The sequence below is a fragment of the Delphinus delphis genome, chromosome 7, assembly GCF_949987515.2.
Source record: "Delphinus delphis chromosome 7, mDelDel1.2, whole genome shotgun sequence".
Taxonomy (NCBI): Eukaryota; Metazoa; Chordata; class Mammalia; order Artiodactyla; family Delphinidae; genus Delphinus; species Delphinus delphis.
The window spans coordinates 53,202,960-53,224,452 of record NC_082689.1 but is presented as its reverse complement, the minus strand read 5'-3'; the positions used below and the strand labels follow the sequence as shown (position 1 = coordinate 53,224,452).

Sequence of the window (21,493 nt, the reverse complement as noted above, 5' to 3'; positions counted from 1 at the left end):
GTCTACAGTTCACTTACATACTCTCTTTAAAATATGTAACACGCAAGGTAATTTTAACTTGTAAGAAAGTTATAAAATAAAAACTAATACATATGAAAAGGTGCCATTTCTGGATCAACAGTTATAATTCAACAGTTAACAGCCATCATTTTTGCTGCTCATTATCAGAGGCCAGGAATATTTACTAGAAAAAAGTTCTCATGAAACATGCAATTTTAAAAAGAATTTCTACATAGAAATCAACATTGCTCACTACAGTTGATACTGGTTTATTAGTCTGCCATGTGTAGCAGCCTACTTACAAGTCCATTATACATACCTTATCATTTCTCCGATAGCCTTTTCGAAAATTAAGAATTAACCTTTTGAGGATTAATTCTCCAATTTGTGGAAATTTTGAGTTGATAATTGCCACTAATGCTGCATAAACATGGGTGAAGATTGGAGAAGCACTCTGTGCTTGCAAAACAGATCTGGATAGCAGGCCTCTGATTAAAAGAGAAAAGAAAGGGAGTCAATAATAATTACCAGTTTAATTAGAAGGAAAAAAAACTCAGTTAAAATCCAGCTATACTACTCCTCTGTAAATCATCATAAAAGCTAAATCAGGACTAAATTTTCACCGCTCTTATCTAGGGGAAGAGTTTATCTTACTAATAAATAAAAACTGGTTTTGAGGAAACAATTTTCAATTTGTATATATATAAAATAGACAGATTTAATACAATATTGTTTTCAAAAATTTTTCTAAGTATAATTTCTCTTTTCCAGCTCCTGTTCATTACACCTAATCATGAATTTGAGTTTTTAACTTCTTGTATTAATTTGCTTAACTTTATCAAAAAAATAAAGGGAGAAAAACCTGCTTCAAAAGTACTGAACTTAAAGTAAAATTTCCACTATGGGCCCATCATTCGTATAAGTTAATTCTGGGATTAAAGACAAATCTGGGCGGTTTCCATCTTTAAAGATAGGTGTATGTCTATTGTTCTTGAAAATAAAAGTGGAAATATGGAATTCTCCTAAGAGAGATAAAGACATAATCAAAGCACTGCAAAAATAACGCTAAATCAAGGACAGGAAAATAAAAGGTTCTACCTTCTAACTCATTTTGAAATGGGCATGTTTCTACATATATTTGATAAGAGGAGAGATACAAAGTGGGCTAAATGAAGAGTTATTTTTAGAAATGTAATGACAAATAATTATTGGATTGTCAAAAGGCACAAAAACAATGTCTTTATAATTATCAGGTTTAGGTATGACATCTGAATCACTACAATAGAAAATGAGAAAAGAGAATTCAGCTTATAAACTGTAAGATCTTAATCTACCCTTCTCTGAGTCTGTTCTTTCTGAGTAAAATGTGAGAGCTCTTCCCTACCTCGGAGGACAGTGGCTGCCTCCTGGTCACCTTACTAACTCCCACAATCTGCTACACCTTACTTTATATCCCCAATGTTTTGAGATGATGAATCAAGGTCCTATGAAATGACATGGGAAAACAGCCCTCAGATTTTAAAATAATAAATAGAATACAGAATATGTCTATTTCCTGACCCTTTAAAATATCACAACTATTTAAAAACCACACAGAAAATGGTTGTTATTCCCTTCTGCTTTTCTAAAATTTATTACTAATCTTTCTCATTTCGTTCACATTCCCACTTTGCTTTCATCAGAAATTAAACTGGTCTGAGGTAGCACTTTACGTATATATAAAAAAATTAAATGTTTATTATTACTCATGAGTTTAAAATTATTGGAAGTATTCAGTAAACAAATATACGTGTAAAAATCATTATGTGACATCAAAGCTTCTTAAAAAGTAAAAATTCCACATAATCTCTAACAGTGGAGTATGTTATCTGTTAGTAGCTTACATTTTTACAGGAACTGCATTTTAAATATTCCTTGAAACTTCCTTTGAAATGAAGTAGCATAATAAATCAATGATTATTATTCATGTAGATATTATGTTCCTTTGAAAAAGTACTATGAAATACTACAAATAAAATAGCTGATGCTTACCTTCCTCTAACTATATTTTCTTGAAGAAGTTCTTGAATAATAATACCAATATTGGAAATGTTGACTTTGTTGATCAGACCATTGATGGACTTCTTTAGGGCTTCCCAGCTCATCCTCTGGTATGCTAAGCTAAAAAGAATTGATTTTAATAAAGAGGAAAACTTACTCAACAATTACAATACCAAGAGATTATAATAACATAAAAAATACTTAGCGTTCCTTTACTTTCAACATTTTCACAAAGTGACCCCAAAGTGCAGTAAAATATATGACCATGTAGATACACAGATTATATCCTAAACCATATTTTACTCTCTGTAAATGTGATACTCAGGTACAGACTAATTCCTTTTAATAACATAATAAAGTAATACAAGGATATGTAAGGATAACATTTTGTTCTTATGTCCATGAATACTGTAGTTTATAATATTTATTAGTTAGATTCAGTACATGCTTATTTTACATTATAACAATTTACTTAAACTTGTCTTCAAAGGAAATGTTTTAAAATAAAAGCAACTATTTCTTATTTTAAATTACAATATGAAATACCTAAATATAAGCCATGAAAAAGAAATTATTATTATGTCCCTTCTCAAAAGCATGACAAGAAAACAAAATTAAGTGTTGTAAACCATAAAGAAACAGTATTAATTACAGAAAAAGGGAGAGTCATACGAAATCATGGGGCTGCAAGACTGTTCAAAGTATCTTAAAGAACATCTCTATATTTAGGCAGTACCCACAGGTTTATCAGCTGAATCTTAGATGGCTACACTGTTTTTTAACTTAGAGCTTAGGTAAATTATTTAGTCTAACTGGGTTTCTTTACAATGAACTTGGTAATATCTAAGGGTCTTTCAAAGCTCTAAAATTCTATGTTTTTTATAATTATTTCTCTGTGGAATATGATTTCAACTGAAGAAAGTCTTAACTTTTCTTTTTCCTTATACTTCTCTGGCAGTCTGGTGAAGGGAATGAACTTCTTAGAATAATATATATAAATACATAGGATTACAAAGGATACCAATCATATTGAAAGAGTTTTCAAAGCATGAAAAGAACAGAAGTTTGATATAGTATTCTATGTGCTTCTTAACACATTAATAACAAGAAGTGGTGATAGGCATGATAACTTCTTTAATTTGCAAGTAGCATAAACAGTATTTTGAGGTATTTGCAACAAATAGTCTATTAATATCATGGTCTGTTGCCTACATTCCTGATAGAAAGAAATGCTAAATTAGATCAATTTTAAAAGATGCAATTTTCTTCCCATTCACATTCATGGACTATCTGAATTCTATCCATGGACCTCTTGAAAGTTTGTAGGTTAAGAATCCCTGTTCTGAACCCTCCTACATGCTGATGGGAATGTAAACTGGTACAGCCACTATGGAGAACAGTATGGAAGTTCCTTAAAAAACTAAAAACGGAGTTACCACATGATCCAGCAATCCCACTCCTGGACATATATACAGAAAAGATGAAAACTCTAATTCGAAAAGATACATGCACCCCAATGTTCATAGCAGCACTATTTACAATAGTCAAGACATGGAAGCAACCTAAGTGTCCATCCACAGATGAATGTATAAAAAAGATGTAGTATATCTATACCATGGAATATTACTCAGCCATAAAAAAGAATGAAACATTGCCATTTGCAGCAACATGGATGGACCTAGAGATTATTATACTAAGTGAAGTAAGTCAGACTGAGAAGGACAAATAAGATATTATTATCATAGTATCATAATATTATGATATCACTTATATGTGGAATCTAAAAAATAATGTAAATAAACTTATCTACAAAACAGAAACAGATTCACAGACATAGAAAACACACTTATGTTTACCAAGGGGAAGGCGGGAAACAGATAAATTAGGATTATGGGATTAACAGATACATACTACTGTATATTAAATAGATAACAAGGATTTACTGTATAGCACAGGGAACTATATTCACTAATTTGTAATATATAATGGAGAAGAATCTGAAAAAGAATATATAACTGAATCACTTTGCTGTATACCTGAAACTAACACAATTTATATTTAATCAACCATACTTCAATGGAAAAAAAGAAAAAAAAAGAGAAAAAAGAAAGAATCCCTGTTCTGGAGTGGTATACAGGTATACCAAGGAGAGGTGGTGAGGAAGAGTATTTTATCACTGACATTGTCCTCAGCAGACACTGAAGATAAAAAGCAGACTGACTTGCAGTTAATTTCATTACTGTTGCTGAATTCTCTATAGATTACAGACTCCTTTACTGCCTGCATCCAAGGTGGAAGACTCCTCCGGCCCCCTAACCCCAACCGTTTAGTATGCTGCTATCTAGAGTAATAAGATCTATGGCTTAACAATTAGCCTGATCAATAAGATATTGCTAATACATAATCACAAACTCTCCTATTAAACTTTGGTCAACAGATGATAATTAAGTACACTTGTATTTCTTAATTAGGAAACCTACACTTAACCTGATTTAGTATCTACTGAAAGCAAAGACTACACTTCTACTTCTCCTGTCCCTTTTATAGCCTATAAGCAGAGTTCAACTGTATATAAAATTATCTTCCAAGAATCTGTTTAAAATTGCATATACTGTGGACTCTTCTCTGCCCCCTTTATAAGGAAGCCAGACTTGGGGATTAACAACAATGTACCCGGTCTTTTACAATTAGGATTGCTTTGGACTGGATTTGGACTGGATTTGCACTTCTCACTAATGCCGTCACTACTGCCTCCAGTAAGAGCAGAATTCTGACATGATCATGAAGCTCCCACAAACCACAGAAAGCATTTCCCAATCCCTTCTCAACATACCACTCCAGGCATCACTACCAAGTGCCAGAATATGACGCATAGAGAAAAACTTACTTATTAGTTTTAAATTTAATGTCATTTAAATGTCTCCCTTCTAGCTCATAAATTTTTTAAACTTTATTTCAAATATTTATACTTTATATAAATGACATTTCTACTTCAAGCTAATTCTTGCAACAAATTTAGATTTCATTTATATAAGGTTCTCAAGTACTTTCAAGTTGCCAAGAAAATACCCAAGAAAGATGTGGGAAGATTTTCTTGACTCACCTGGAATCTGTTTTTCTTAAAGCATAGCTATCTTCTATCCCAATCTTTTTCCTGACTACCTGGCAATTGAGTGATCACTTCAAGCTTGGACCACAGTTTTCCTGGTTATCTCATTCCACTAGAGAAAAAGACCTTGAAAAACTCAGCTGCACTTTCCTACATAGTTCCTCTTCATCCCAATTATTTTGCAAAGGGAAGAAAAGGTACTTAAAGGGTGAATGGTCATATATGAATTTTGATTGTTTGCCTTAGTGTAGCAAAAAACTATAGTCTAAGATGTTATGGTCTAAGAAAAGGAGGGAAAAGAGAAAACTGTCAACTGTTTCAGAGTTTAGTACAGGGGTTGGCAAACTATACCCATGAGCCAAATTTAGCCTACAGCCTGTTTTTTGCAAATAAAGCTTTATTGGAACAAAGCCATTCTCAATTGTTTACATATTTTATCTATGACTGTATTCACTACAATGGTGAAGGGGAGTAGCTATAACAGACAGAATAATGCACAAAGCCTAAAATATTTCCTATCTGGCCTTATACACAAAGCCTAAAATACTTATTGATATTATCTGGCCTTTTATGGAAAAGTCTGCCAACTCCTGGTTTGGTACAACTGGAAAGATCCATTTTAGTTCTGAAATATCAATATTACTCTTGATTATCGACGAAGAATGGACATTACTAATAGGCATGCATGCAACTACAAAAGGAATAGCTTGAAACCAGGAAAGAAAAAAAAGATAAGCGATCTTTCCTCAAACTTTTCCATTCATTCATGCAAAAAGTAAAGAGCTTATGAGCTAATGTCAGGGAAAATAGTAAGCAGAGCTCCAGTGGAGCTTCTGAAGGTAGGAAGGAAAGAAGTCTAATTTGAAGTCTCTATCATTGTGGACTCATGCAAATTCTCAGCAGCCAAGGTTAATTAGAGCACAGATGATTTTTTAAAATGAGGGTATCACTTCCTTGTATACTTAGTGATATTGACATGCCTGTTTTTATCTGTAATCTGTTCTTGCATCATCCTGAGCTTTGCAGGAGGAATATATGCTCCACCAGTGCGCGTAAGAAGAGGATCCACCTCCTCTTTCTTCTTCTTTGCAGTAGGTTCATCCTGAGCAGAGGAACTCTGGGTTACCAATGGTTCTGGGCTTCTTCTCCCAGGAGATGGAGATTTCCGGGACCTTTTCCGATCCACATCTCTTTCTCTGCGTTTTTCTCGGTCTCTACTTCTGTAATATATTTTTTTAATGGAGAAAAGACAATACAAATTACATTCTTAAATGAACTGCATACCAAATGAGTGAGACTATTTGGGGGCCACAAATTCAGACAAGGAAAAGTGGTTAAGGAAGTGCCTCACAGAGAAAATGTAACAAACTAGGTCATCAAGGCTTAACAGGATTTACATTGGGGGCAAGGTAGGAAGGTGGGAGGGGGAATGGAGGATGGCATTCTGCAACTAGTAGAAGACAGAATAACTACTGAAAAGCTGAGCAAGGGTATTTGGGCCAGAATAAGTAGAAACAATAACGAATCATATATAACAGTAGTTGGAAAGGTAAGTTCAAGTCAGACTATGAAATCTTAAAAGACAAGCAAAGACTTTAGGTTGTTTATCCTGGAACTGATGAGGAATCTTTAATATTAGTTGCTGAGTGGAAGAGTGATGTGAAAATAGTATTTTAAGATGACAAATTGGCCTGTGATGTACGTGATAAGTTGTATAAAGGAGAAACCAGAGTTTATCTCCAATAATGGCAATTTAGGAGTAAGAATGTTATAATAAACTGTAACATTTGAAATTGTCTTGATAGAACTCGTAATTTATTATAAATCTCAAAATATAAGAAGCTTCTGGTTGAGACAATGTGAAAAAATAAACCATTTTCTAGCACAATAACTTTTCCCTATTAATGCAGGTGACTATCCCTTTTTAAGTTAGCACTTTTAAAACGATTAGGGTATTTAATGTTCCCAAACTATCAAGAATGAGCAAGAAATAATGCTTTGCCTTGCTTTTTGCTATCTTTCCCCAGAGAAAAGTTTGTCCACTTGGCTGTTTTTTACTTATACTGCCTGGAAAGTCAGATTATTCTGCTCATGCTTTGTGCAACCATGAGTTATATGAATACAATAAATAAAAACAAGTTTCATATTATCACTGCATTACCAGGAAACCACTCAATAGATTTTAGCTAAATCTAGAGGGTATATTTGAGATAATATGTCTTAATAAATAGAGAGACAGAAGCAAGTCACCTACCCAGGCAGCTGTGGAGGAACTCTTTAAAACCGAAGTATAAAGAGACCTGAGTGACTGCCCCATGAAGACAGAGTCCGTACCTACTAAGACAACATGAACAGTGGGGGAAAAAAGTGGTTCCAAACAGAAACCCCAATTAGTCAAAGGCAGGTCCTCTGAAATCTAGCCAGAGATTTGTAATTGAGTTGCTTCTTACTGTAGATGTAAAATGTTCCAAGAGAATAGCAACAGAAGGGATTTACTGACACTGGTTATGATTCTTCTGAGAAACGCCAGGTAAGACTCTCACTGGCTGGTAAAATCATGTCCTTACATGATTATAGTGTTTGTTCCTTTAGAGTGCAGAAGTAATATTCTTCTGAGTCTAAACAGAAGTATTTCTCTTCAAGTGTTTTTGTACTACAGCCTTTATATTCTGCATAATACACAACCTGCTTTCTTCACAGTGTGACTGTGTGGAACAAGTGAGACTTTATATACATACAGTGGACCAAACACAGAGTTAGAGTGAAGTAATACAGTTAGGGCATATGGAAATAAACATGGGTTTTGGAGCCAGAATTGAGCTCAAATCTCAGTTTCATCATCTACTAGATGGGTAATGGCAACCTCAGGTTAGTTAATCAGTTCAGACCCCAATCCCTTACATGTTAAATTGTGAGATACAGTACCTAGTGTGTAAGAATTTTGACAGTATTTGAGAAGGTATAGGAATGCCTAGCTCACCAATTATGGTGGTAGTAGCTGCTCTTATTAAGGTGTCATTAGGGTAACAGCAGAAGAACCTGGCTTTTGAGGTTAATCTGACATTTAAGGATTGGTTACATATTAGAAAGTAAGTAGTGAGAAGGAAATTTTGGCTGCAGATATCAAATAACGTGTTTAATATGTCCAAACTGGAGATATTATTTCTCTACTCCAAACTGCGGAGAAATTTGATCAAAATTCTAGTGGGTTATAGTCTCAGTAGTCATAGAGTGGATAATGTGAGAGAGACATCAAAAAGGATATAGAACTAGGTGAACAGTAAAACATGGTAGGCAAGTTTTTGAAACTGGATGACTAATAAGGTGGGAAATCAAGTTCTTCAAGACTCAAGTAAGAATAATTTACACTTAGATAAAAACTGCAGACTGGTAACTTCATTCTCAATGTCCCTCTGCCATTATGTAGGAAAGTAAATTAAGATCACTCTATGTCATATAATATAAATGGCTTTCATTCAGTAAACAATCTCAAAAACTCACATAAGCCAATTCCTCATGTAGTACAGTATAATGAATAAAAGCTTGGGCTCTAGTCAGACAGACCAGGACTTGCCACTGATACACTTCTAAAACACAAACAAATGACTTAACTTCTCTAAGTCTCATTTTCTTCATCTATAAGAGACATATATTTACTGCAATTAGGAGTTAATTCACATTAAGTCCTTGTTAGAAAGCTTAGCTCCTAAAAACATCCATTTAATACTAGCTGCGATTATTATTAAGCATAAAGAAAATTTAAACAAATATATGTTTCTATAGTTAAAATATCCAATACTAACCGTGACTCCATGCTATCATCATAAGAACGTCCTCTTCTTGAATGCTCGTAGTCTGACCTGCTGTAATCAAAGTAATCTCTATCCCGAGGGGATCTTTCTTGTTCCGTGTATCTAACACATAAAAGAAGAAAACCAAAGTTTTAAGTTGAAAATAATGATGTTATACTTAGGAAAGTCATATATTGGTAATGGCAACATAACTCTATGACTGAACAAAGTCTTATCAAGTGGATTTTAACAAACAGCTTATTTTGATGACACCTATTCATTTAGTCATGATTATAAAAGCTTTCAGCTGGTGTGCAACAAAACAACTCCTGGAATTCACTTAACCAAACTTGACACCCTGATTCGTACTGTCCTTAGTAAAAGATATATATCTGCATATCATATATAGTTTAACATGAAAAAGGCTATCCTCCAAATGATTCCTTTTGCTGAGTCGGCTCATTTTACCAAAGTACTGAACAAATGACATTAGTGTCATTGGTTGGCCTCCATAAAGACCAGTTTAACTCTACTCCAAAACACTATTTTTATCAGCTGCTATTCTTGAAATTATATTATTAGATATCTGTGAGAATGGATTGAAATTATTAGCAAACAGGGATAGACAGTATAAATCTGCTATTTGAATCTTAGAAGTAATAAAATCAGAGAACCTTAAGAGAAGTTAAATACATACACACACGATAAATAGACACAGTAACATAATCCATGTTTTATATACATATCTACAATTAGTTTATACACACACACGTACATGTGTGTATGTCTGCAGAGAGATTTAAAAATATATATATATATATAGGGAGGAGGTGATCGTAGATGCATACCACAGTGATTAACGTGATGCCCATAAAGCAAAGGTTTTTAGAGACAGCAGAGTGGAATATGAACAAAGTACATAGGGAATAAGAAATTAGACAAATGAAACAAAGGTTAGAGGATGCTTTTCCTTTCACAAGTTATTTTTAATGGTTATAGCTTACTAAGTGAAATAACTAAAGTCCTACTATGAATGCATGATGAACATTAATGGTAATATTTCTGGATCTTTGATCTTAACATAATTATGGTAAGATATATATAAAAACATTTGAAAACTTATATAAAGAGCTATGTAAATATAAAGGATAGTATTAACAGTAAAAGCACTTCAAAATAATGTGATTTCAACTCACCTTTCCATTTTATAAACTTTCGTTCTATTTAGTATCTGAGATATTAAAATTATTCCCTTTCACCTAAAAAATTTCATAAAATCTAGAATTATTTACTAGAAATTCCTAGAACAGCCATTCAAGGATGATCTGTTCTCAAGCTCACTCAATAATATTGCCTGTAAAACGATCAAAAAGAAGTTGCTTACCCTAAAATTATAAATCTAAGAGCTAGATAATTTCTTAAACTCATTATAAAAAATTTAAATGGTATTTGGAACACATAAAACTGTTTACCTGTCTTCTGGAGAGGAGGTCCTCTGATATGAATTATAGTTTTCCCTTCTGTCATGACTAGAAGAATGCTTTCAAAGGAACAAAAGAGGGGAAGGGGGCATTTAAAAATTCTGTTAAAAAACATATAGACAATGACAAATGTATCTTGGAAAGTTGGAAGTGCTTTAAAAAATTATTTCAAAATATTTTTTTAACCATAAGAATAATTTGTATTACCTAAATAGTATATAAGATAAAACAAAATTTTCAGGTCATCCAAGGTAAATGTTTGTGGTTTTCACTATAGATCAAATACTGTTTTTAACAAAAAAACTCAAGGTAGAAGAAAATTCTCTAATTTTTGATGCCACTTAGTTAATATTTTATTCCTATGTAATAATATATAAATTTACAGAACATAATTTTTTTTTATTAATTTATTTTATTTATTTTTGGCTGCGTTGGGTCTTCGTTGCTATGCATGGGGCTTTTCTCTAGTTGCGGCGAGAGGGGGCTACTCTGTTGCGGTGCGCAGGCTTCGTGGCTTCTCTTGTTGCGGAGCACAGGCTCTAGGTACGCGGGCTTCAGTAGCTGTGGCTCACAGGCTCTAGAATGCAGGCTCAGTAGTTGTGGCACACGGGCTTAGTTGCTCCATGGCACGTGGGATCTTTGCAGACCAGGGCTTGAACCCGTGTCCCCTGCATTGGCAGGTGGATTCTTAACCACTGCGCCACCAGGGAAGCCCCTAGAACATCATTTTTATAAAGGCCTTTCCTGGTGAAAACCAAGGCCAAAGCTTTCCTTTGGTGAAAAACATGACCAAGGGCCAGAGATTTTCTAGCAAGAGCTCACTTCTGTAGTTATGCCCAAGTCTTTTATAACACTGAACTTACTTTCTTATCTCCATTAGCTTACAGAAACCACAACATTAGTCCAGGTTACTAACTCTGGATAAAATAAATAGCTAGAAGAAACTGACTCCAATGTATTTATGAAAATTCATTTTTGTTTTCAGCAAACAATATTTGAGTGTCTGATATGGCATGTATGGTAATATGGTAGGCTGTAAGGATTTAAAAAATATGACTTGTAAAATACAGCTCCTAAGCCAAATCCTTTGAAAAATAACAGACATACAAATAAGTAACTTCAATGTAACATGAGATTGAAGATATGTCACACTGAGACAGAGATATGAACCATCCAGTTTAAGAACATATCCTAATTTAAAAGTCCAAATATAGTTAAGAAGCCAAAATATTTATCTCTATAAATAGGTAAATTTTTTAAACCACTGGTATAAAAACATTCATATTGACAAGCTTATTTTTAAGAATTAAAGTAATTTTAATTAACTGAACTGTAAGAAAGGAAAAACAGTATGTTTTCAAAGTATCTTTATCTTGAAATCTAAGAAAAAATAATTCAAATAATGACTAACTTGTTCCACATACTTACATGCTTCCCTCCTTAATGGCAAAAAAATACATTTAAAAATTGAAAATTATACTGCAAAGAAACGTAAACAAGCTCCAACTTCCTCTTATGTTATGACTATCTAATTACCAGCAGTGTGAGTATAACATTATCACAAGTAAATTGCCAATACAATCTTCTTAAGTATTGAATTTTTTGAATAGCATACACTAATTAGACTAATGCATGTTGGTGAATAAACATGTGATCAAATTTATAATTTAAAGAAGCCAGTCTGGCTGTATTTCACACTGAATGCAAACATCTTAAAATCCTGTTTCCAATGTGTATAACTTTTAAAAATTATTTCACTGGGCAGCATTAAATTAAATAGAACTGTTCAATATATATGATATAGGTTTTCATAACACTTGACATCTAGATTCTAAACCAAATATAGAGCACAAGATTCATTCAATTCATGGTAACGCTAAACACAATATTTACTTATTTATTATAAGACACAGCCCTTCCTGCCTAGACACTCTGGGGGATACAAAAGATAGGAAAAACCTTCAAGGAACTTGAGATCTTATGGGAGAGAGATGGTTATAAAGATTTCTACAATTAAACACATCAGAGTATATATGAGAGAGACAGAGAAGGGGGAGAAGGGGAAGGAGGGAAGGGAGGGGAGAGAGAAAGAACAATAAAATTGCACTGTCTACTTTTTCTTTTACAAGGTATGACAATTATTTTGACTACATTAGGGAGCAGGCCTCAATTCTGTGCTAATGATTTTTAACACGTCTACACAATATCTGTTGTGGGTAAGAGGGAGAAACCAAAAATACCGAGATCGTGAATCAGGATTTTGTAAATATGATCAAGTTAACAAATGACTGGCACACTAGTCAGTGCTAACAGGAGATCTTGACTAGGAATAAGCACTGTGGTACAGAGTACTGAGGGTGACAGTGAGTAAAGGGAAACCTGAACTGGGCTTCGGTAGGTTTTACTAAGTGCAAAACAATTTCGAAGTGTGATCCAAATAATAATAACCTAATTTCCCTATTTCCCTTATCATAGAGTTTAGATTCTAAGAGCAGTAGTTGAAAGTAACATATTGTTTAAATTACCTTTAAAAATTCTCTAAATTGTTCATTCAGCGAAGCAAATATGGTACACAGTGCAGTCACCTGTAGTCTCTGACGATGTAGAGAGCAATATGGGGAGGTGAGTGGAGCAGACAGCCTGTGTTCAGAGGCTCTGAGCATCCATTAGGCTCAGGGAACAAGTCTTCAAGAGCCAGAGGGAGGAGGGGCTGGAAGAGTTAGGGAGCTTGCTTCCAGCTGGCAAAGGAACTTACGGGAAGGCTCAATAGAAAAATAAGGGATCCTCAGCTAAAGCCTCCTGAACCTTAGAGATGAGGTCTCAGAATATCAAGAGAGGATCTGAGCTTCACCTGAGGTAAGATTGGGCCCAAACCAGCTAGTGGACCTGCTTATAGCCAACAAGATGGAGAGAAGGAGACAAACTAAACTGAGAACTGGCTGGAGGGCTGAGCCACTAAGTGTGAAGGGCTTGCTGATTGAGGACATCCCTTCCTAAGCTGGGGGAATGCCCCAGACGACCACAAGAGGGAAACGTGGAGAAGCACAGTCTAAGAGAAGCAGGACAAGAATTCTGAGAAAGACCAAACACTTCTCCTTTTGTGTAAATGGTACAGAGTCTAAATCTCTGTGCTCTTACCTAACACGGCTCAGTCAAGAGCCAGTTCCCCACAAGGTCTCCTTTCTCCTTATGTCCCCAGCTCCTAACACAGAGTCTGCCACCTACTCGGCCCACAATTAATTGTTTAATTAACTGTCATTGGACCAATCAGTACAAGTCCCAAAGAGGCAAATTTCAGAACACTATATCAAAGTATCTACTGACAGATGGGGCCAGCTTCAGGGACAGTGAACCCCCTGCCAAAGGAGCGATGCAAGCACAGCCTGCATGTCTACCTAGGAGGGAGGCTGGAGAGTGTCTTCTCACACTCAAAAGAAGTTCAAAGAGATGGCAGCAGAGTCTGCCTTGGCCTGTAAGCATATCAATTCAGTTTATTAAGCATTTACCACATCCCAGGCCTGGTACCTGGTGCCTGCTGTTAAGGAGCTCCCATCTACTCACACTCTTTAAAGTAGGTTTAGGGGTGCAGAGGTGGTGGAGGAGGGCAAGGGACAAGTGCCGGTCTTTACAATCAAATAAAAATCCACCTTTCCCTTTACTGACTCCAAGACCCAGGAAGTGATGTGCCTGCTTGTATCAACAGATCTGTGGACTACACAGATTGGCTAGCAGATCTGTGCAGCTGAAAAGAAAAGGAAGTAGAGTGGCTTGCTCTCCTGCCAAGTCCGCTCACAGGCAGAGGAACAGTTCTGAAGCAGATGGAGTTACTGGTTCCTGTGACTGCTCTGACCTCCTCTACTATTCTACTTTTCTCAGAACCTGCTCCAGCCACACTAGACTCTTCACCTTTGCCTCTGTTGTTCCCTCTGCTTGGCACACTCTTCTCCCAGACATCTATGTGGCTCACTCCCTCATCTCCTTCAAGTGTGTGCTCAAAAAGGCCCATTTTCACTGGGCCCTCCCTATGAAAAATTATATCATTCCAATGCTACTCATCAACCTTACCCTACTTCTTTTCTCCATAGCGCAAGTCTAGCATTTAACACCCTAATATACTATATAATTCACTTACGTATTAAGTTTATGATTTTTCTTTCTCCCCCACTAGAATGCAAACTCCGCCAGACCAAGGATTCTTGTTTTATTCACCATTTTACCCAAAGTACTGGGACATAGTAAGAATTCAGTGAATATCTGCTGAATAAATGAATGTATAATGTCTAAAGTACAACACAGAATAAGGAGCTCATTTATGCATATGCAATATGCAACAAGAGGTTCACTTGTAGACAGACATGTAGGAACTGTGACCAACTAAGGAAGAAGATACTCATCTTCCATTTCATGCTCACGCAGGTGAGTGGAGCAGACAGCCTATGTTCAGCGGCTCTGAGCATCCATTAGGCTCAGGGAACAAGTCTTCAAGAGCCAGAGGGAGGAGGGGCTGGAAGAGTTAAGGAGCTTGCTTCCAGCTGGCAAAGGAAGCTACAGGAAGGCTCAATAGAAAAATAAGGGATCCTCAGCTAAAGCCTCCTGAACCTTAGAGATGAGGTCTCGGAATATCAAGAGAGGATCTGAGCCTTTGAGAAGAATGGTGGAATTTCTCGCTGTTTATTTTTCTTTTGCATGTGTTCACTCACATGCACTTTCTTGATTAACACACACACACACCCTGTATGTTCTCTCAACTGCCCACCTGCACATCTGGCCAAGTATCTACATTTGAAATTGTGTTAAGTTAAATGTGCATATGATGCAATTCTACTGTCTGGTTCTAATGTCCTAATTATATAAATGCATTTTGGTTTAAGGGTAGATAATTGACTACAAGTTTATGTTCTTTATTATAAGTTTCAAACACTTACCTTTATTTGTGCCACGCTACTTTTCATTTTCTGTTGCCAGTTGATCTGTCAAAGACTCCTTAAGCTGGTCCAAATAACAAGTACCGAACGGTATGAATTCCTTGACAGTTTAGTTTTACTGTCTGCAAATGACACCTATAAAATATGCCAAAGGAACCTTTGTTAACACTTATAAAATGTGTGTAAAATAACAACATACTATTTCCACACAATGGACATTTGACTACCTTATTTTTCTTAATAGGCAAAGATATAATCAATAATTAAATGTAAATTCAAAAACTCTTTAAATAGTTCCATATAACAATGTATAAAAAACATGTATTAGTAGAAAAGACTCAGAACAAAAGAGCAATAACAACAAAGGCTTATTAAACACCGTAAAGTATTCTAATACAAAACATCCAATGTTTCGATTTAAACTAAGAATGAAATAGCCAGTGTTCTTGTAGTAATGATCATTCAGAAATATACACCACATGGAAATATAAGGTGCTAAACCAGAATAATCAAGTCTTAATAATGATCTATTAAAGGCACAGGGCCTCAGATACGTGCACATATGAGAACTAATATTTGGTCACAGTAAACCTAGTCATCAATGTTAGATGCTAAATAAAATGTCTTTCAGTAGCCATCTATTAAGTAAAATTTAGTAATTTTGAAAAATGCTGAACTGATAGTTATGTTCGCACACAACTGCCATTCAAGTATTTTACTGGAATTGCATATCTAAATAGTTTATAGTTTATGGTATGGTATAAGGTAACTAAATCAGAAAAGTAAAATGAAACATAAAAAAATTTAAAAATTAAAAGAAGTGAGAATATAGAGAAAAAACTGTGCTCAGTACCAAAATAACCGAATACAATTAAGAAAATTTCTAATTTGAATGTGAGAAAGGATGTTACAGATTATCTGGTCCAATTCCTTCTTTTTAAGGATAAGAACACTGACGGTCAGATAAATCATTTCAATGTCCTAAGCTATAATAATGTCCTAAGCTATAAAACAAGCTAGTGGTGGACTAGAAACCTAGCTTAAGGACACCCAATTAAGTATTCTTTTCACTGGACCACAAACACAAATAATCTAGATACTATAAAGTGATACAGAGTTGCTATCATTTAATGCAGATGGGGATGTACACAAATCACTAAGTCAAGAAAAATTTCCATTACAATGGTTAGCATGCTATCTAGGTTAGTAAAAATAATATACACCAGATTAATTTGTCAATCTATAAAATATAACTGCAATCTAAAGCACATCATTGCTCAGTGGCTCCCAAAGTGGAGAGAGCCAAAGAAAGGAAGCCCCACGGGCTAGATATACTCTCCCAAATCTCTGACCACCGCTGAACCAATACATGTACTAAATAGTGTCCTACTCAGGATCACAGGACTGAACTGAGATGTGAACAACTGCGTAAGAGACAGAATTTGCAATTTAAGCCTAATCAAATTAATTGCCTGAAGGGTCACTATTCCTCAGAGGAATGCACCAGAATCGAAAGCCTTAACATAATAGTAAAATGTCCAGGATACAATTAAAAAATAACTCAACTTATCAGAAAACTGTGGCCCAATCTTAAGAAAAAAGACAATCAAAGGAAACCAACACTGAGACACCAACCCAAATGCTGAAACTAGTATACGAGGTTTTTAAAGCATACTCAAAAGTGCAAAGGAAAACATGCTTGCAAGGAATAAAAATATAGAAAATTTCAGGAAGAAAAAAAAAAACCCAAAAACCCAAAACAAAAAATGAACCAAACTGAAATCCTAGAACTAAAAAATATATGAAGCAAAAAATTCAAAATGGAGACAAAGGAAAGCCAGTAAGCTTGATGTAAGATCATTAGAAATTATCCAATCTAAAGAACAGATGAAGAAATTTAATGAACAGTATCAGGGACATGTGGGACAATTATCAAAAGGCCTACTGCATGTGTAATTAAAGTCCAAGAAGGAAAGAGAGAAAGAATGGGATAGAAAAAATATTTCAGGAAATTACAGCCAAAATTTCTCCAAATTTGGTGAAAGGCACAAATTTACAGATTCACAAAGCTTGGAGAATCCCCGGCAGGATACACATAAAGAAAACCACACTTATACACATAGTCATATATAGTAGTCAGTAGTTAACCACAATGCAAATTTGCAACAGGGGAGAAAAAAGAACCAAAACTTCCAAGGCCCTGACTTTTTCTTAAAGTACTTAAAAAGGAAAATTTGTATTTTTTATTTACATTTTATATTTTTGTACATATTGTTAGGGGGTCAGCCATTTTTAATGATCTCAGATGACCCAACCAGCCTTCAGAGCATTCTCTGTCCTACTTCTGACTTTACTTGTGGTGTGATCATGTTCATTATAATCTCAAAGGAGAAAAAAAACCTTGTAAAAAAAACAAAAACCACCACAACAAAAAATCTTAGTCCGAGCATTCCAGTAACCTTTTTGTGTATGTACTTAGCTGTACTGTAAGAAGTTGGTTTGTATGAGACGGTTAAAAAGGCCAAAGATAAAAGGTTTCTTTTTTTTCCCATCTATGAAGTTGTTATTTATTTATTTTTGGCCTGTTTGATATATGTGAGAAACAATGTTGCTGAAAATCAAAGATAAAGAGAAAATCCTGAAAGCAGCAAGAGGAAAAAAACAACACATTATGTAAAAGGAAATAATTCAAATTACTGATGACTTCTTATCAGGAACTAAGGCGACCAGAAGACAGCAGAATAATTTTTAAAGTGCTGAAAGAGTAAGAAACTGAATTAACCTAGAATTCCAGCAAAAATAATCTTAAGAATGAAGATGAAATAAAAACATTTACTGATTGAACAAAGCAAACAAAAACAACGAAGAGAAACCAAGAGAATGTATCACCAGCAGACCTGCACTATAAGAAATGCTAAAGGAAGCTCCTCAGGCTTATTGGAAATGATAGGAGATGGAAGTCTGGATTTTCAAAAAGGAATGAATAACACTGGAAATGGTAACTTTCTCGAGAAATATAAATGACAACTTTTTCCTTTATCTAAAATACACAGGTTTGTTTTAAAGCAAAAAGTACAATGTCTTGAGAGGGCATAGTGTATGCAGATGGGATATATATGGACTAAAATGGACCTACATGAGGCAAGGTTTCTGCATTTTTTTCTGAAGCAGAACAATATGAACTCTAAGAGGCCTGTGAAAAGTTAAGGCTATATAGTGTGTTCTCTAGAGCAATGACCAAAAAAATAACATAAATAAATATAGCTAAAAACTCTACAGACAAATTAAAATGGAATTAAAAAAAATATTTAACTTATAAAGGCAGGAGAGAAGGAACAGAAGAACAAAAAACAAAGGGGACAAAATGAAATAAAATAAGATGGCAAACCTAAATCTAACTCTATTAATTATATCAAATATTAATGCACAAACATTTTTAATTAAAAAACAGAAGCTACTCCTCCCTCACCTCAGGTGATACAACCCTGAAGGCACCTTGTCTTGGATGGATTTTATGTCCCAGTTGCCTCAAGATGACTTACACAATGTGTATGTGCCATACACAAATCACATGATTCTTTTCAAAGATCCTGTTTTTATGGCTATAAATGTATAGAGCTATAAAACTCAAAATTTTACTCAACTAACTTTTGCTCAAAGGCAATGGTATTTTTGTTTTTTACTTCTACTAGCACAATTGTTATAGTCTAGCATATCCTTATCACCTAGTATTATTTATACATATACTTGCTCAACAACAACAAATATTTATTACACTTGTATTATTCTGTCAGGCATTTTTCTAGGAACTGGGTAGACAGCAATGAACAACCATAACAAAATCCCCTGCCCACATGGAGCTTATGTTCTCCTTATAAAAAGTATATCTATAATGATAAGCAAAGCACTAAGCTACTAATAAAGCAAAGTGGCTGGTTGGGCTTTTTTCACACACACCAGTTTCAGATCATTACTTAATATTGTAAAACCAGATCCCTAAGTCACTATGTTAAAAATAATTTGAAGTAAGAAAACTTGCATGATCAGAAAATTACGTGTACATCTACTGGGGCCCACCTGACTTACCACAGCAGAAGATACGTATGTGGGGGTGAGGGGAATACCTAGGCACGCTGGTTTTATGAAAGCATCCCCAAGGTAATTCCAACATTCAACTCTTCCTCAAGACTGCTCAGCTTTCCAATTCTGCATGAGAAACTGGTTCTCAATTTGTCTTAAACCATGAGCCACTTAAGGTAAAATACAGAGACTCCACAGCTTACCTACTTTATAATGACGAACTTAGTCATAAATCATTTGGAAAGGGAAACATAAATTCCAAATATTAATCCTTAACTCACTGGTAAGAAGCACATACATGCATGTAAAAAAAAAATCAGTATCAGTGCTTTTTTTTTTTTTTGCGGTACACGGGCCTCTCACTGCCGTGGCCCCTCCCGTTGCGGAGCACAGGCTCAACGGCCATGGCTCAGGGGCCCAGCCGCTCCGCGGCACGCGGGATCCTCCCGGACCGGGACACGAACCCGCGTCCCCCGCATCGGCAGGCGGATTCCCAACCACCGCGCCACCAGGGAAGCCCCAGTATCAGTGCTTTTTAAATCTGAGAAATTCTGGGCACAATTTATAGGGAGAAAATTCTCACTCATAATGCACTGATGACCACAGCGCAGGTTTTCTGGAGCTTAAGATATCAGTCATGGGACTTCCCTGGTGGCGCAGTGGTTAAGAGTCTGCCTGCCAATGCAGGGGACATGCGTTAGATCCCTGTTCTGGTAAGATCCCATATGCCTCAGAGCAACTAAGCCCGTGTGCCACAACTACTGAGCCCACGTGCTGCAACTACTGAGCCTGCATGCCTAGAGCCCGTGCTCCGCAACAAGAGAAGCCACCGCAATGAGAAGCCTGTGCACCACAACAAAGAGTAGCCCCCGCTCGCCACAGCTAGAGAAAGCTTCGCCACAACTAGAGAAAGCCGGCGCGCAGCAACGAAGACCTAATGCAGCCCTAAAAAAAAAAAAAAAAAAAAAAAAAATCAGCCATGATAATTAAAGTAACACTATCTACTATAACATGATCACAAACACAAATTTAAGCACTGAAATGCAGTCATCCAGATGATTAAATATGTTCATAAAACACTTTTATTATCCTTAAAATGAAAACAAAACATGAAAAATTGAGAGAGGAAAAGAAGAGGAAAAAAACCTGTATTGAGTTCAGTCTTCCTATATATACGAGATATGTACCTGATAACAATAAATGTTTCAATGAACTTCTCAAGTTAAAAAAAATTCATATACATAGACTGAAATAAATTCTATAAATTTTATTTTGCCTGTAGGCTTAAATATGCTTATTAATTGGTGAGATCTGGAACATACTTTATATAAAAATTAAAAGTCTAGAGAACTCTCAATGTCCTTACTATCCATAATTTGTTCTTACTCCCAGGATGATACTGTATTATACCTCAATAAAGGATTCCACTCTCCTCTAATAATGTTTTTATATAAATTAATAGTTTTTGCTCATTCCTTACATTCACTCCTCTATGAATGAGCCTCAGGAATTGAATCGTCCAGAAGGAACCTCAAAAGAATCCAAGTAAAAGCCTCTACCTAGTACTCTTTACTTTTTTCAGGGAATATGCTGATGGATACTGCTGCCATCATCACCTGTGACTGATTTCCAGGACTTTTCTGATCCTGAAGGAGAAAACACTGAAGACAGAACAAGGGCCTCCTTCCCCTGATGCTAGACAGCAGTGACTGTCATGCACTTCTTTGCATATTTTTGTCCTTGATCCTCTTGGTTATTTTTTTCCCTCTCTGCTGGCTAACACTTCTAAATCAGCACTGTATAACAGAACTTTCTGCACTGATGGAAAGGTTCATATTCTGCCCTGTCAGTAGCCACCATACCAATACAATAGTCACGTGTGGCTACTGAGCACTTCAAATGTACCTAGTGGGACTGAGAAAATTAATTTTATTTAATTTTAATTAAGTTTATATTTAAACATGAATAGCCACATGTGGCTACTGGTTACCATACTGAACAACACAATTCTAAATGATTAGCAGACACTGGGGCCTTTCAGTCATGGTACTCCCAAGATCCTTGTTT

At 35.4% G+C, this 21,493-nt stretch overlaps 1 protein-coding gene across 3 annotated transcripts in view; it reads right to left on the bottom strand.

Annotated features, from left to right (window-relative positions):
* The window catches only part of CWC22 (CWC22 spliceosome associated protein homolog), a 63,808-nt gene that overhangs the window by 27,594 nt on the left and 14,721 nt on the right, over window positions 1-21,493 (bottom strand). The window contains exons 1-7 of one of the 3 annotated variants that reach the window (XM_060016501.1): window positions 19,630-19,648; window positions 15,347-15,481; window positions 10,413-10,480; window positions 8,953-9,063; window positions 6,130-6,369; window positions 2,032-2,160; window positions 320-488 (exon numbers count right to left, since the gene is read on the bottom strand). In XM_060016501.1, the coding sequence (XP_059872484.1) occupies window positions 320-488; window positions 2,032-2,160; window positions 6,130-6,369; window positions 8,953-9,063; window positions 10,413-10,480; window positions 15,347-15,373 (744 nt within the window). In that variant the 5' untranslated portion in view covers window positions 15,374-15,481; window positions 19,630-19,648. Of the gene's footprint in view, window positions 1-319; window positions 489-2,031; window positions 2,161-6,129; window positions 6,370-8,952; window positions 9,064-10,412; window positions 10,481-15,346; window positions 15,482-19,432; window positions 19,608-19,629; window positions 19,649-21,493 lie in introns of those variants that run through there. The other 2 variants (XM_060016499.1, XM_060016500.1) reach the window with 2 other exon arrangements.